Genomic DNA, 17,392 nt, shown 5'->3' on the forward strand with positions numbered 1-17,392 from the left:
ATCAATTTGATAATTTCACTTCATGTACAATTTTCCAAGAGATCTATTTTTCCTGGCGGCAGCTCATGGATATCTACCTCATAACCTCCGATGACGTTTATGGCGCCAGAAATCAAGGGTTTAGTGAGGAGATAGTAGTGTGTGTGTCAGCTGGCGGATATTTACCGTTATTGTACTATGTTGGCGGTTCTGTGAGCGTTAGACTTTTTAAGGCAGAATAGTGGCTGATTATCCGTCGTTGGTGCTGGTATAAGCTCGGTTTGGAGTCAAGATGGTGATACTACGCAGCAGCGGCACTGTCGGCGCTGATCCGGTGGCAACTCCGAAGAGGAGGTCGATTGAGTTGGACACAAGCTCCGAGTTTCTGTCGTTGCTTCCCGCGTCGCAGAGAAAGTCCGCCCGGTTGACCCGGTCCTCTCGGGCCCTGGATGACAGCTTCAGCAGCAGCGAAAATAACACGGCGAATGTGAGAATACTCTCGTACACGGCTGGTTACATAGATAGATCACCATTTGTTAGGTGGTTAAATTATTTATAAACGTAACTTTACTGTGCTAGTTTTGCTAGCGTGCTAAGCTAACTAGCTACATTGACAGCTAGACACTTAGTTAGGCTACTGCCAAATTATCTGAATGAACACCCCAAGTCTCTTAACGTTTTACTGAAACTCGCATGTCTATTGCACATTTATTATTTTAAACGTAACGGCCATTTATAAACTCCATAGTCCAAATTATACAGCCAGTGAACAATCTGTTATAATGTTTTGTTCAGTGGTATGTGCCATGGTCATAAAACAGTGCTATAGGTTACAAGACCAGGTTGTCAAGTATACTTCCCAGATGTCAGAAGTTAATTGCCCAGCAAGGGGGTGTGTTGCATGTGATTGATTTGGGGGAGGGGGTGAGTAATCTACAATCCATTTTTTCATGAACTCATTCATTCATTCATTCTTTAAAGCTTATCTCAGACTCCTCTGTTACTAATAAATGTGCTTGATATACTGTAACCAAGTTTTTCTCAGAGACACTATTTTGTAAAACATACTCCACTACAGCTTTCTTAACTTTGACCCCAGTTTTAAAAACATGTTTTATTTTGTCTGTACACATATACTTGACATTGATGTTAAGTAACGTTTATCATAAACTACTTTTTAAAAGTGTATTCCCGGAGTGAAACGGTTTTCTGTACAGTGGTGTTTAACTCTTAGGACCTAGTTCCAATACAAAAACAAAACCTCCTCTATACATTCAAAGAAGTTCATCAAAGTGCCTGCTGATACAGTGGTCAGCAGGCGAACCCATAAGGCAGATGGTTCGGTGAATACAGTGCACTAAGATATTTGCAAATTGGAAAAAGTTTCAAATAAAGCTGAAGCAAATGAATAGAAATGAATGGGATTATGGATAATGTTACATGTAAATAATGACAAACTCTGTTTGCTTCACACTCCTACTGGTTACTGCAAAGTAGAGAGTCATAGTGGCAGCTGATTTCTAGATGTGTATCCCATGTCAGTTTTGCACAGAACCAGAAGTTAATCAAGTAATTATTCTTCACCCCAGCCCACAATTAACTTGAATTCTTGGAAATGGGAACTATATATATTGTAAATGATAAACTTGTAATTTGACTGTTCCAGGGACATGCTGAAATGAAGCAGGATGAGGAAAGTGGTCTCCATCACTCTCTGAGGACCAGAGGACAGAGAGTTAAACTAGAGGTCTCCTTTGCCAACATGGAGCCACAGACCAGTTCGCCTGTGAATGAAGACAAGGCTGGAGGCTTCTGCACCAGGTAATACAGATCCACTCACCTTGATTACTATTTGATTATTAGTGTCAATATTTAGCCAACTTTCCCCTACCTGTAGATTTGCAGGTTAGGGATTAAATGTGGAAAACTGGTCACAAACTAAATATGGCTCTTGGCCATTGCCGGGGCTCTGTTGCAAAGGCAAACATTTAGGTTCGTAATGTGTTAAATGTGCAACAGATATTTGTGAAAAAAAATAAAAAAAACCTAATACTTCGTGTTTTTTACTAAATATGGCAAACACACAATGCAATGACATGACACAAGGAACTAATTTTTAATGCAATATGTTCTTTCTGTCTTCAGGAAATCGTCCAGGCTACAGAGAGAAGGAAAAGCATCCAGTGGCAAGCAGCAAGCAGGTACAGTCCGCTACAGTGTTTTTCCATAGAGCACTTAGATTGCTTAGATTATATTGCACAAGAAAGTTGTTTTAGGAGGGTCTACACTGCTAAGAGGCTAACAAACAGCACTTCTGTTGGTGCCTCAGATGTTCCAGAAGAAGTGGAGTCCACTCCCAGGAGGAGCCGCTTTAACCTACAGAGCCGAGAAGTAGTGGAGGAGGAGGAGGAAGAGGAGGATCGCTCAGTGCGACGTAGCTCCCGAATCACCAGATACAAGCTGGATTCCCGCAACCAGTCAGTGCTCTACGACCGCCTCATCACCAAGTGAGTTCAGCAACATTTACTCCAGTTTCTTTCGGTTTCTACCTCCCCCACTGGTTCTGTTGAATATAAAGCTGCAGCACCACCTCAAGTATTGAAGACACATACACAAACAACTTTGGAGCTCAGTTTGAAACTAATGACTTGTTAATTTCATGATGAACTTCGAGAAAAGTTTTGTCTTTAATTTAACCTTAGCACTGCTGAAGCTGTCCTCCAGAAGATGGATGACATGAAGAAGATGAGACGCAGACTGAGGAGCAGAGATAGAGACACTAAAGAAGAGGTAAAACCCTAATCAGCAAACATTGCACTTTGATTTTCAAGCTGACAAACTGAAAAAAATCAAAGCAGTGAGTAAATAAGCATTTGACCTGTTTGCCCTGAGCAGCTGGGTGTTTACACCAGGGGCCGGATGCTAAGGTCTGTGAGGACGAATGTGGAGAATAAAGACACTAAGGAGAACCAAGGTGAGATGGATTAAGTTTAGTAACAACATAATGTACATAGCTGTTAGAAACAAAGCATGCCATTCAGTTTTGCAGATACTTTGTTTAGTTTTATACATGGAGGCTCTCAAAGACATGGGAAACACCTGCATACACTGGTGGGTTTTCATCTTAAGGTCTATGGGCTATCTCCTTATAATGTAATCCAAAACAGAATTTATATATTGTTTAAAAATTGTAATTAGCCAGATATTTTGAATAATGTTTTGTAAATTTGCAAAGCTGATTTGATTTTCAGGCAGTGGCAATGATTTGATCTTCGCACCAGCTCTCCAGTGCGTCCTTAGTTGAGCTTAGTGCTGTTACGGCTGTCTAGTGGCTCTATTTTAGACAGACACTAGGAAGTAGTCAGCTACAGGATGAGTTGGAAATTCTGTTCTGAAGTGCAAAACTGCAAGAACCTCATTGTGAAACTAATAATAATAATAATTATAAAAAGTACCATAAATTTTGTCTGTAGATTTAGGGAGCAGCGGTAGTTTATGTTATGAATTCTTTTCTTTTTTCTTTTTCACAGGAGGGGATGAGGATGATCACGATGAAGAAGAGGAGGAAGACAGAGAACATGAGGAGGAGGAGGAAGATGATGATGATGAGGAGGATGGTGAGGATGAGGATGAAGAAGAAGAAAACCAGAGGCGCTATGACTTCAGACAGCGAAAGGCAGTGGTTCGTTACCAGGCCCCGCAGGATGGTACTGCTTCTTTTCAAAACTATTGATTGATGTTGTTTAGATGGTAGATGTGTCAGCATGTGAAAGGGTTGAAACACTTGTAATAAATACTCCAATTTTAGCTTAATTTTAGACTCAGAAATCACATGAGTCCTTTTGGAGACAGTTCTGTTACTGAAATCTGATAATGCATAAATGCTAAAAAATGTAATTTAATATTAATTTGGGCTATAGTCTCCTGGTCAATTGGTTAGTTGATATGCTCTTGTCCGACCAAATTCTCATTGGTCTTACAATCACGTGTGTTACTAATAAGGAGAGAAGTGCCACATCGATTATTTTACTTATTATTTCACATTCCTAAATGGTTAATGCAATATTTTTGTCTAGATCTAGAGGCAAAATTATGAAAATTGTGTCCCTGTCTAAATATTTATATACCTAACTGTAACAGAATTGGCATATTTCAGTATGTCATTCTGCAAATACTAGCTTTTATGTTTTTTATAATTCATTTAGGCGAATAGTGATACCAGGTAGAATGCACTCGGGGCACTGTGGACAGTTCAGTTAATCTAGAGAACACATGCAGGTTTTTTTCCCTACGACGAATTGACTAGGTATGACCTACTCTACGCTGAAGAATAGGTATAATTTAAGCCGACCAAGATTTTCTTTGGTTGACTACAGCCTTAAATTTTAAGGGATAGGGCTACAGTTTCTTGCCCTGCAAATCTGTGCTGGTGTTGACCACAAGAAGCTGATTGCTATAAAAACATGAGATCTCTGTACCTTTTTGTAAACCTTGTTTAGAAGGTGTCATTAGTTATGAAGAGACACAATGCAGGAAATCCCCAGTGTTTTCTTTAAGGTCAATTAATCACAATTTCTGCTTGCATTACTTTGACACAGTTTGAGGTTTGTAAATGTTTTGTCAGAACCTAGAGAGCCAAGGAAACGCAGCATGTACTTCAAGGACCACTCATCTCCTACCAGACGAAGGTTCAGATTCAGCTCCACGGCCCCCAGGAGCCCATACAACAGGAGGAGAACCAGCCGGTTAGTATGACTGCTTAGTCACGACACATTACTCTATAACTGAGAAACAAAACATCTGCAATCTGTTTTCTCACTAACACTCAATGGTCAGATTTATAATGTATTAAATAATCTTCCAATTTACTGTACCAATCGGCAAAAGTGGTCTGACTCGTACAGTAGCAGAACAGGATCACACCTATAATCAGTCTTACATTTGTATGTAATACAAATACTAGTTTATTACTAATGCAGCCAGGATAAACTGTAGTTATAACATTGGAACAGATGCTTTTTCACTTTTCTCACTCAGGTTTATCAAAGCTTTTCCTGGAAGATGGAGCCTTTTAATAAATCGCTTCTTCACAGTGTGACAGCTATTACATTGTATTACTTACTCATAGCTCATACACTCACACACGCCTGCATTATCACATTTAAAAATCCATTCCAAAATCCTCTTTTTTCCTCTTCTTTTCTGATTCATCCCACCCTCAGGAGTAGTTCTGAGAGGTAAGACCCTCACTATTAGTCTTTGTCAGTGTTTATGGTTAGTCTGTAGTGTGTCTTTGAGGTGCTGTCTGTCTCTGCTAGCACTATGGTTGTCGGTAGGCGTGGCACATTCGGGTGGCAGTATGGTTTAAGTATTGAGTCGTTGAACCACATTTCGCCCAAACTTTTTTATTTTTATGCTTTTGTTTAAACAAAGAAAGATCCATTGTTTTGAAGGTTGAGTCTCTATTAGCCAGTATTTTATGTGCATCTTATCACAAAGCATCCCTTGCCTTTGGAACCACGAGTTTTGCGTACTTTATTTATTACTTGGTCTTTAAAGTGAATTCTGTAAGACAAGCCCTCCATGTGTGTCGTTGTGGTCAGATTTCATGCATGGTGATGGTGTCATTTAAACTGGCTGGATGAGTCACCCCTATGTTGTTGTTGCACATAATGCATAATCAAATACTTTTGCCTTGCATTTTTTTCTAAATTCATGGATTTTCACCTTTACATCTGCAATGTGTTTGTGTATGTGAATACTTTCTTATTAGTGGGTGGTAATGGTGTTGTGTATTTTTGTTTGTCAGAATTTTTGTGTTCCAGTTCAAGTTAGTGTTGGTTGTCACTTAACAGCATTAATTCTTGTGTTGTAGAGAGTGACATACCTTGATGTTGCTGGAGCTCTTTGTTTACGATCAACTGTTTTTGCAACCTTTGCCCTTGCAGAAGGAGACATGCCATACACAGCAGCGACTCCACCTCCTCATCTTCAGACGATGAGAAATTCCAGAGAAGGAGGAGTAAGAACAGGAGCAGGTCAGTCAACAGGTGAGAGCAGCAGCAGCAGCCGTCATACAGCACAATTACAAGTAGACAACAGCAATGTTCTTCAGCATGTGGGTGGACCACAAAGACAAACAAAGCAAGTTTTATGTCTCTAGTTCATTAATTGATCTTTTGATTGCCTGCAGTGTAAAGGGGATAAGACAGGATACACTTACAAATGTGTCTCCAAGAAAAATCTGTTAAGAAATATTGTGATATTTGTGTTTTTCATGCAGATGTCTACCTATGAACCTTGTGAAAGAAGACCTGCTGGGAATCCACAAGGACAGGATGAAGATTGGAGCCAGCCTCGCTGATGTGGACCCCATGCACATAGACAGGACGGTAAGAGGATACGGCGAAAGCAGTCTGACTAAACAGGGGCCATACACACTGCTATATTGATTCAAACATAAGATTACCCTGATTATGTTTTTGAAGTGGCACTCTGAAAAAACATAAAACAAGACTTTTCACATCTTTAAAAAATACTGTTACATTTTTGAAGAATATGAGAAAACAAAATTATTTTGTGATCCAGGTGTGCTTTGACAGCATTGGAGGTTTGAGTAGACACATCTCAGCGTTGAAGGAGATGGTGGTGTTCCCTCTCCTCTACCCAGAAGTCTTTGAAAGGTTCAAAATACAGCCACCCAGGTAAACAATGTGTGTGTTTGAACGAGTGAAAGTGGCACGCTTGCTTGCATATACAGTGTTCCCATAGGTTGAGAATCTACAAGTGGTGTCAAACTGGGTTGGTGAAGTGGAGTGTTGTCTACAACATGTGTTTACTGCCGTATATTCAACTTTTCCACTATTTCTGTGCCTTTCTCTCACTCTGTCTCCTGCTTTTCTTTCTTCTTTGCGTGTCCTTTCTGTTCTCAGTCTGCTGCTGCCTCAGGCTTCGGTTGGGTTTTAATGCCAATTAAATCCTAATGAAATCCCCATTATTGCTCCTTGTCATGTTTTCTTTTGTCCTTAGGGGCTGTCTGTTTTATGGTCCACCAGGCACAGGGAAAACCCTTGTAGCCAGAGCCCTGGCCAACGAGTGCAGTCAGGGGGAAAGAAAGGTGTCATTCTTCATGAGAAAAGGAGCTGACTGCCTCAGTAAGTGGGTGGGAGAATCTGAGAGACAGCTACGCCTGCTGTTTGACCAGGTAAATCAAACTGTTCTTCAATGTACAACATACTAAGACTTTCAGGGATGGTTTTTGGGACAGATTGAGATTTATTCCTTTCTTGAAAACTTTATTAGTGTCCTGTTTTTAACAAAGATAAAACTACCAACAAAGAGAGAACATATTTTTACAAAGCTAACTCACTATATTTTGATACAATAACCTGTAGATTAGAATTATTTAAGTTAAGGCCTGTACATTATTATTAAGTATCAGGTCAGAAGATAAGGCAATCTGTGACTGATTGAATTCTTAATGAATTGTTTGTAGGCATACCAAATGCGTCCATCCATCATCTTCTTCGATGAGATTGATGGTTTGGCCCCAGTCAGGTCCAGCCGTCAAGACCAGATCCACAGGTCAGCTGTGCTCCTTACTTTATGCTGTCCATGATATATGTAGGTTTTGGCTATTGCTACATAGCCAGTGTTAGCATCAACACTGTGGACATGGACACGCTGTTGAGTCATTTACATTTAAATAGACCTATGATCCATAAATTCTGCCCTCACACAGAACTGATGTAGCCCAGAGGTACTCTTTATTCTTGCAGCCTTGTCAAATTCAGTGTGTTCTTTACAGTGGACCTCACTGGCCAAAATGGCTGCCACAGAGACTGTAGTTCATGGGCCCCACCTCCTTACATCATGGACAGTGGGGATAAATATGTACTACAGACAAATATCAGACATTACCAAAGTGATCTCTTGAAATTGCTTACTTTTCTGATCATCAGTAAAATAACCCAAAGGTGGTCAGCAATGTGAATAAGAGAAAAGCAAACAAATCCTCACTTTTGAGGACAGCATCAAGCTGCTGTCCTTGGAAGAAGACATTTTCTGTTACATTTTCTGTTGCAACTAAATCTATGACTTTGATATAGTCGTCACTACAATCCAGCATCTTCAGTTGACCAAGAGTCAGATGGTAATCTGAGCCTTACTCTTTCTGTATAGTTCCATTGTGTCGACCCTCCTGGCTCTGATGGATGGATTAGATGGTAGAGGCGAGGTTGTTGTGATAGGAGCCACAAACAGACTGGACTCCATCGACCCAGCTCTGAGAAGACCAGGACGCTTTGACAGAGAGTTTCTCTTTGGCCTGCCTGACAGAGAGGTGAGAAACTCTACATACCCTTTACTGGTTAGAAGCTATAATAAAACATTTTACATGTAGGTTGTTGTTAAATCGTAATGAACTTTCAAAAATCAGCAGACACGTATGATGTGGAGTAATGTAATTTCTGTGTAGTTTGCACCTATCACTCCTGTTCATGTATAGGAGGTGATTTTTTTTCGGTTTTCTGAATGCATGGAAACTTTTTGAGATAAAAACTTGGTTCTTTAGGATCTCCTGATTCTTAGATTTGTCTTAGTTCAAATAGTCATGTGAAATGTACCATCATTGGTTTTATTACTTTGCTGGTGGGTGTTTATTCTATTACATATTTTAAAATGAGCAGCATCTTTAGGTTGTAGAAAAAGAAAAGCAACTCTGAGCACATTCTCAAATGATTTTGGGACAAGGGGATAATGGTTTTTAGTTTTTATCTTGCAGACTTTTGCTTCTGGTCTTGAAATGCTGTGATTTCATTTTTATTGCAGGCTAGAAAGGACATTCTGAAGATCCACACCAGACAGTGGACTCCTCGACCCTCTGACACTTTTCTGGAGGAATTGGCAGATAAATGTGTTGGTATGTTTGCATAGTGGTTCCCAACTGCTTGAAAAAATTACACATCTTGCTAAACTTCTCCAACTTGGTATAACAACAAAAATAGTAGTTTTTATTCTTTTTAAGTGCATTTATGTGAAATTATCCTAGAATGAGCCCAAGACAAAGTCTGTGTCTCACAACCAAAATCCTTCCAAGTCCATCCATGAATCTCTACAGGGGAAACTTGCACAAAGTTTTGTACTATCAGGACTACAGATTAAAGTTTGTCTGCTGGTTTCAGTGGCCCTTAACAATAAGCTGTGTCTTTACTTGGCAGGTTATTGTGGAGCAGACATCAAGGCAGTGTGTTCAGAAGCTGCCCTGTGTGCACTGCGACGTCGCTACCCACAAATCTACTCCTCATCACAGAAACTTGTACTTGATGTCAACTCTATTGCCATCACAAACAAAGACTTTATGTCAGCCATGTCCAAGATGGTGCCAGCTGCGCAGAGGTAGTGTATTTTGCGGCTGTCTCCCTTTTTTTAGTGTAAACACTACTCTGTCATTCAGTAAATATGATGCCAATTGTGATTTTTAGGGCGGTAGTGTCACCAGCCAAGGCCTTGATTCCTGCCATCCGTCCTCTGCTGAGTTCCGCCCTGCAGAACATCCTCCACACAGTCAGCAGAGTGTTCCCGCATGCTGAGCAGGGCTTAAAGAGGAAGAGAGAACATGGTACAGTCCTGCTCGTCCTCTTCTCTTGCTCTGTTTTGCATTAATTTATTCTGGCCCTTGTGTTCTGTTCATGGTCGTGCATTCTTTTATTTAATTTTAAGTAATTTCCTGTGTCCATAAGAAATTATAGAATAGATAACATCTAGATTGATTGTTCATTTGCCAACCTCTTTTGGAGCATCAGTCGGCCACTTGGAATAACTGCTGTAGTGTGTGTTTGTGCTTGTGTGTTCATTTCCAGATGTGGCCTGTGGTGTGTCTGAGGATGACCTGATGTTCAGTGAGGATGAGGACTCGGAGATCTGCTCCAACGTACAGACCCCTCACTCTAAACTCAAAACACCTGCTGCTAATGGACTCCTCAACCTCAACAGGTGGGTTAGCCGTTATTCAGAGAAGAATTTTATGCTGCAGGTTTATTTTTTTACTCACTGTGTCTAAAGAGACATCAAAATGTGACTTTCAAATATTAATGCACTGTTACTTTTTATTTCATGAACTTGAAACTTTGGAGACCCTACCACTTGTAAAACACTTAGAACTTCATTAACTCATTAGGCCTAAATTAACTCAGTAGGACTTGGACGCCAAGTCAAGTATTGTCAGTAGGATTCGCCAGCTGATGAGTATTCCTGAGTTGATAAAAGTGTTTGCAAGCTATGATATCTGCCAAATGGGGGGTTTCTAAGTTCCAACTTAGAAGGATGCCTTAACTTTTCTATTTTTGAGTTCATAAAACATAATGGTGAACTGTTAACATGTGAAAAAAAGCTTGTTTTAATGAGTATTTACTTCTTTCCCTTTAGAAAATAAAAATAAACTAAATGTGGAATTTTCCCAGAAAACATTTTGTTTACGACTATATCTATGGAGTTTAGACTTTTAGTTTTGTGTGTTGTACTTGTCTTCCCTCTGTTCCCTTTATCTTTACTTTGCTTTGAAAACATAATTTAAGCAACTTAATGAGCCCTTGAAAACCTCAGTGAAAATAAGTCTGAACATCCTCACTATTTCACCTATCTCAGTCTCTGTCATCTCTCCTTGTGTAGGAGTGTGCTAAGCCAGCCGACATCCTACCGTCCAAGACTGCTGTTGGAGGGCAGACCAGGCTCCGGTCAGAGCTCCCACCTGGCCCCTGCTGTCCTCCATGCTCTGGAGAAATTCACTGTGTACACCCTGGACATGGCCATGCTGTTTGGAGCCAGTGCAACTGCACCAGAAGAGACTTGTGCTCAGGTAAATGACATATTCATGTAGATATTTCACAACAAATAAGATTTCATGAGATGCCTTTGAGTTGGGTCATTTACATTTAAACAGATCCATAAATACTGCCCTCACACAGAACTGATGTAGCCTAGAGGGGCTCTTTATTCTTGCAGCCTTGTCAAATTCAGTGTGTTCTTTACAATGGACCTCACTGGCCAAAATGGCTGCCACAGAGACTGTAGTTCATGGGCCCCACCTCATTACATCATGGACAGTGGGGATAAATATGTACTACAGACAAATAGTAGACATTACCAAAGTGATCTCTTGAAATTGCTTATTTTTCTAATCATAAAATAACCCAAAGGTGTTCAGCAATTTAAAGAGAAGAAAAGGAAACAAATCCTCACTTTTGAGCGAGGGTTTAAATGAGCTGTTTGTACATTTTGCTATTGTTACAGAGCCAACTGTAGCATTAACATCGGTTTACCTGCTCACACCAGTGTAGAAGAAACGTTGCACGTTTCCACTGTCTCCAGCAGTGGAAAGCAACGTTAGCTTTAGTTCGTTTTTCTTCTTCTTCTATCACTGCTTTTCTTCTACTGAAGTTAGCTAAATTGGCTAACTAGCTAGCCCCAGTTCCAGTATCGTGTTCTGTGAAAGTGCCCCTGTTCTGTATGTTTATCTGTAGATTAACTTCCAGTTTTTGTAAAGCATACCATATATTAGTGTTTCTTCGTCATATGTTCTGCAGATTTTTGTTGAAGCCAAACGGACAGCTCCCAGTATCCTCTACATCCCTCACATTGGACAGTGGTGGGAAACAGTGGGTCCTGCCTTAAGAGCAACCTTCCTCAGCCTGCTTAGCTCGATCCCTGCCTTCTCTCCTATACTGCTGCTGGCCACCTGCAACCTGCAATACAACCAACTCAGTATGGAGGTATCAAAAGAAGAGTGATACAATATTGACTTGCTGTGGAGTGAAAATAAGATGTCAAAGCACAATGTAGAAGGATTTTCTGAAATGTAGACAAAAACTCTACAAAAATGTCTTCCCTCATCCCTCACTTTCTTGGCTCAGGTTCAAGAATTGTTTCGCGTGGAGTACGGGGAGGTTTTCCACATCCAGGTCCCCACCAGCAGAGAGAGAACAAACTTCTTTGAGGACCTGATCCTAAACCAGGCTGCCAAGGCCCCTGCCTCAAAAAAGAAAGCTGGTGAGAAATACATGAATTTGGTAACAAACTACATATCTAAGTTAGCTTTGTGTAGTATGTGATTGACATGGGCTTTGGTGCTTTTCTAATCTCAGGTAATGTGTTCAGAAAAACATAACATTGCTGAAACATCCTTGAAAACCACAGGGGTTCAATTGTATAATGAAAATTATGGAATGGGCATTAAACTTGTAAAGTTTAATTCTGGATGAGGAGAGGGGTCATAGAGCAAAAAATGCAGCATATTTCAGGGCATAGTGCAGAGTGTTAATTTAAAACTACTGATAAAATGCATTGTCTATGAAGTGTATGAGGTTTGAGTGCATTTGTGTCTGTCAACCCTCTTCTCAGTGCTACATGTGTTGGAGGCGCTCCCTGTCGCCCCTCCACCTCCTCCACGTCAGCTGACAATAGAAGAGACCCAAAAATTGGAGGGGCAGGAGGAAAACACCCTCAGGGAGCTCCGCCTCTTCCTGCGTGATGTCACCAACCGACTGTCCCAAGATAAACGCTTCAAGGCTTTTACAAAGCCTGTGGATTTAGATGAGGTAGCTGTAATTAAATTCTATTCTCTCCTAATCAGTTGCCTTATTTGAAGCTCATTTACTAATGGCCAAGTTGTGATATCTGTGTTTTGCACTGTATCCCGTTAGGCCAGGAAGTAGGTTGCTGTTCAGTGTTGTTTTACTCTATGGTGGTCTATCTTCTTTTAATACCTGTTTCCAGCATCTCCACTGAGTGGAGAGATGACTTGACCATCTTTGGTGGCTTACACTGCTGTTTGCCACAGTTTTTTTTTTTTTGATAGTACCCCTGGGTGGCACCGAAGTCAGACATTTTTAAATCCTACATATAGTTATGTTAAAATGGTAAATAAATGGCTTATCTGCAACCCAGTGAGCTGCTGACACTTATTCTGTTAGAGAATAAGTAAAGTTGTTTCAGACTTTTGGACCCCACTGTATACACTGAACTCCCATGTTAAGTTAGATTCCTTTCTTTATGGTCGTATTCACAACAGTCTCTTTGTGTGTCAGGTTCCAGATTACGCTGAGGTGATCAAGAAGCCCATGGACCTGTCAACAGTTCTCTCCAAGATAGATCTCCATCAGTACAGGACAGTGAAAGAGTTCCTGCAAGATGTGGATCTCATTTGGCAGAATGCCCTTGAATACAACCCAGACAGAGACCCCTCAGGTACAAAGAACACTACTGTGTAAATCAAACTCATGCAGAATGTACTAATTAATTTCTGTTATATCTATATATAGTCTCTGATGATGAATGAAACACTAAACTCTGTGTGTGTGTCTATGTGTGTGTCTGTGTGTGTTTCCTCCAGACCGTCAGATCCGCCACAGAGCATGTGCATTGAAGGACACTGTCCATGCCATCATTACAGATGAGCTGGATGAAGATTTTGAGAAGATTTGTGAGGACATCAAAGCGTCGCGCAGCACACGAGGTAGATGCTCTGTGTGTCTGTGTGTGATAGTAGAAAATCTCATGATTAACTTTGTCCTAGCCTCTAATTTTAACTCTGACATTCTGTGTGAGCCTAGTTTTAAATATTAACCAGTGTAGATAATTTTAGTTACCCTTGGACTGACTTGACTCTGACAAATATGTAGCGGCTAACGTTGAAAACCTCTTACAAAGTACCTTAGACAACATTTATGCTTTTATTTTCATACTACCATATTTAATTTTGTCATGTACATTTGTACTTCTCTCAGTATTGTCCCTCAAAGTACAATTTGGTTGTGATTTGAATCAAGACTGCGCAGTTGCATACACTTAAACCAGACCTTTCAGTTTAGGTGAACAAAAGTAGTTTCACAGAAGTGCAAAGGTGGAGAAAAAAGCAGTGTGCTTTCTGTTTTTTGTCTACCTCAGGTTGCTCCACTGCCAGGTTTGCTCCCTCCTTTTACCATGTCCTTCCCAAACAGCACAAACCTCCAGCCGAGGCCAAGATCACTGACATGACCCCACAAAGACATCAGGCTGTAGCCACAGCTGCCGTTTGCCCCAATACAAGTGCCTCTACTGTTACAACACCCAAAAACACAGGTAAAAACTACTTTAGATTACAAAAAACAAACAAATAAGTAACATAAAAGAACTATAACAAATAAATCTTTATCTCCTTTTGTTCCCCCAGCCCATAGGAAGAAAAGGCGGAAGAGTCGCTGGTCTGCTGGCTTACTTGCAAAGAAGAAGTCTTCCTCCTCTCCTCATGTATCCAGAGAGTTGGACTCTGATGAGGATGAGGAAGATGGAGATGACGAAGAGGAGGCTGAGAAGGAAACAGGAGCAGAGCGTGATGAGGGGACTGGTGGAGAGGAGGATCAGATGGAGGTTGATGTAGAATCAGGGCCTGCAGAAGCTCAGGAAGGTGGTTCAGGGCCCACTGAGAGGGAACAGGAGGAGAAGGGAATAGAGGAGGGGAGTCAAGCTGCTGAAGACAAGGTTATCCTGTGTGAAAGCGAAAAAACAGAAAATGACGACCTTACGCAGAATGAAAAAGAAAAGGTGGATAAATCTGTCACAGATGAACCAGGACAGTCGGAAGGAAACATAGCGATGACAGAGGGAGGAAATGAGAACAGTGAAACCATTTCAGAGAACACTAACAAAGACAGCCACACTGACACAGGGGGAGATACCCACGGACAAAAGCTGACAGAAACTGAAATTGTGAAATGTCAAACTGGAAGACTGGCAATTGACAGGAACAACAAAGTAGCCACAGCAGAGGAAGCAGAGCCGAAGAGCCATGCTGAGCGAATGGAGGTGGAAGCGACTGAAACCTCAACCACAGATGCCTCTGCAGCTGTCAGAGGAGATGAGGATACTAACACAGGTTGGATATCAGTACTGTCTCACAGTCAGAGTTTGGCAAAGAATATATGAAGAGGATTGCTGACCGTCAATCCACTTAATCACTCATGAAAGAAAATCACTAGTGTAGTGTTTCTAGAGATAGAAAGGTGCAGCCTAAGTGTTTCTTTATGCTTTGTGCCTCAGAGCCAATGTGTGAGCAGTCTGTCATCTATTACAGTGATCTTAATATTTGGGTGCATGTGTTTTGTGTCTCAGAGCGGAGTGTGAGGCGAATGACTCGGGCTCTAAAGAATGCTGTGTTGCAGCAGCAGATGATTGATGTGGACAAAGCTCTGCAGATACTGGACCAGAAAATTCCTCCTCTGGTGGTGGACAGAGACAAATTAAAGGTGTGGGATACATGCTGGGATACATGCTGGCTTATTCTACAGTCTTATAGTTACCCGTCCATCTGGGTTTCTGCATCTTGACTTGTGTTATAGTAGCCCTAAAAAGCAGATGACTTTTTTTTGTCAATCCTCTTTCTGTACTATGCTCCTTGTATATTGAGTTTGCTAAAAAATGTCTTCTGCATGTCATTCCTCTTTCTGTCCTTTCTTCGTTTCATCAGGAGCTGCTGCAGAGAGTGGTGACCAAGACTGAGGGCTACGAGGTCTACAAGCTGGAGAAACTCTATGCACTGCTCTGCCAGAGCATTTATAGACACAGACGAGACTTCAACAAAACAGCACTAATACAGGTTTGTACTTGACTGTACTGATGAGCAGATGTAGCATTTTTTTCACTGTAGATATTCTGACTTGTCATAGGAGGAAACGCACAGGGGTGAAGTAATAATCTTAACAATGGCTCTCAGTGAACCTGTGTGTGAACAACAATAGTGTCCTGGAACTGTTATGATGTGGTAAAAAGTCTCCACTGAAGAAAACCTAAGATATTCAGTTTTCATATTTTATTGTAGCAATGTTGTCCAAGAGAAGTGTAGGATAATGATAATTACATGTAGCCTTAAAGGAGACCAATTATGCTTATTTCCAGCTCTATATTTTTATTTTGGGACTCCACTAGAGCAGCTTTGCATGATCCCTCAGTCAAGCCTTTGATTTAATCAGGCATATTAGCTCAGGTGTCTTTAAAGCCCACTTTCTTCTGATTCGCCAAACATCCAGAACTTTGCTAAGTTGTGGCTCACACAGTGTTTGTGAACACCACCGCTTAATGTTTAATATGGACATCCAACATTGTAATACACACACACACACACACACACACACACACACACACACACACATACATACATACATACATACATATATACTTATATATTTATACACATATATGCATATGACAGGCCCCCTTTAATGTGGAATATTGCCAGTGTTATTTAGTATTAGATGTATATTTCATGTTTTTGACACAGTAGATTGTTATTTTTTGCTTTACTGTAATGTTCCTAATCAGATGTGCTTCTCTGGTCTTTTTTATTTGATCAGGAGTTGGAGCAGGAGATTGAAGACTTCTGTTGACCTTTCTACAACTATAATGTGACCATTTTTGATAAATGTGTTCATCATCTTCACAGCTGTGTAAATATACAAACATTGTTTCTATTTTCATAGAAATCTACAGGCACCTCTATTTGTGCATTAGCTATAACTTTGTAACCTCTTTTGTTTATATTTAATAAAATTGATTTCCTCTAAATGTTATGTACCTTTTTGTGAGCTCAACCTTCAGACTAATGCTGCTACAGCTAGTGAAGAATCATGTCATAGCTGATAATTTGACCTTTGCCATAATTTCCATCAAACCCTGATTCACTTGTCCAGCATGTCAGGGGAATTTGTATTAGAAAGTGTCATGTTGGCTTTCTATTCCTGTTTTTCGGGACATGTGGTTGACCTTAAAAAAAAACATTGTGCAAAAAATAACCGCTGCCGTAAATAATTTTCTTAAAGGGTCACTCCACCAATTTTACATGTTAAATGTAATTTAGATTTAGATATATCAAAAGATAGCAAAGAGTTGTATGATGGAAAGTAGCTTGAAGTCAAGAGAAACAGATTTACCTTCTCAGTCAACTGGCCCTCAGGGCTAGAGTGACACTCAGTAGAGCATATACTTCCACAAAAGACAAACAATCCTACACGTTTGTGGGATCCAGATTTTAATCGGGGTCAGATTATAATTTGGATCTGAACAAAGATCTAGATCTAAACATATCAAGATCCATACATTATTTCCTGAAAAATGCCTTATCTCGCAATGTTTAAGAAATTGATTTTAACAAACATTCCTGAATACGCCTTTTTAAACGGATCGACACCAAATTTGGTGCAAATCAGTTCAGTACGTATGCTAATGCTAATGTAGGGATCTTAATAAAAAATCAGATATATTTATGGTGTTGTCTATGAGTTTGTACCATTTTGTGTAGATCCAGATAATAATAATCCGGATCTGGAAAAAGAAAATCGTGAATCCTCATGTGTAGGATTATTTGGCCTTGACAGACACATACTAA

At 40.3% G+C, this 17,392-nt stretch overlaps 1 protein-coding gene and 2 non-coding genes across 4 annotated transcripts; all 3 read left to right on the top strand.

The window, feature by feature from the left end:
• Window positions 1-101: 101 nt before the first annotated feature.
• On the top strand, window positions 102-16,572 carry LOC130172743 (ATPase family AAA domain-containing protein 2-like). 2 transcript variants are annotated; one of them, XM_056381644.1, is made up of 30 exons: window positions 102-466; window positions 1,646-1,800; window positions 2,125-2,180; window positions 2,309-2,486; window positions 2,682-2,769; window positions 2,875-2,953; window positions 3,510-3,686; window positions 4,604-4,724; window positions 5,202-5,216; window positions 5,928-6,029; window positions 6,263-6,371; window positions 6,568-6,683; window positions 7,009-7,183; window positions 7,475-7,563; window positions 8,161-8,320; window positions 8,809-8,899; window positions 9,198-9,375; window positions 9,462-9,598; window positions 9,840-9,972; window positions 10,648-10,834; window positions 11,562-11,747; window positions 11,889-12,024; window positions 12,376-12,572; window positions 13,062-13,221; window positions 13,367-13,489; window positions 13,921-14,094; window positions 14,186-14,887; window positions 15,124-15,257; window positions 15,479-15,607; window positions 16,362-16,572. In XM_056381644.1, the coding sequence occupies exons 1-30, from the start codon at window positions 272-274 to the stop codon at window positions 16,392-16,394; spliced, it is 4,515 nt and encodes a 1,504-aa protein (XP_056237619.1). In that variant the 5' UTR covers window positions 102-271; the 3' UTR covers window positions 16,395-16,572. The 2 variants fall into 2 exon arrangements, with proteins under 2 accessions (XP_056237619.1, XP_056237620.1); XM_056381645.1 differs by lacking the exon at window positions 5,202-5,216.
• LOC130172970 (small nucleolar RNA SNORA5) lies at window positions 7,753-7,887 on the top strand. The gene has a single exon (XR_008828364.1). It is a non-coding gene; the product is annotated as a small nucleolar RNA SNORA5 (small nucleolar RNA).
• Window positions 10,976-11,110, top strand: LOC130172969 (small nucleolar RNA SNORA5). Its single transcript, XR_008828363.1, has one exon. It is a non-coding gene; the product is annotated as a small nucleolar RNA SNORA5 (small nucleolar RNA).
• Window positions 16,573-17,392: the final 820 nt, after the last annotated feature.

Source organism: Seriola aureovittata, chromosome 7, assembly GCF_021018895.1.
Source record: "Seriola aureovittata isolate HTS-2021-v1 ecotype China chromosome 7, ASM2101889v1, whole genome shotgun sequence".
In the NCBI taxonomy this organism is placed as follows: Eukaryota; Metazoa; Chordata; class Actinopteri; order Carangiformes; family Carangidae; genus Seriola; species Seriola aureovittata.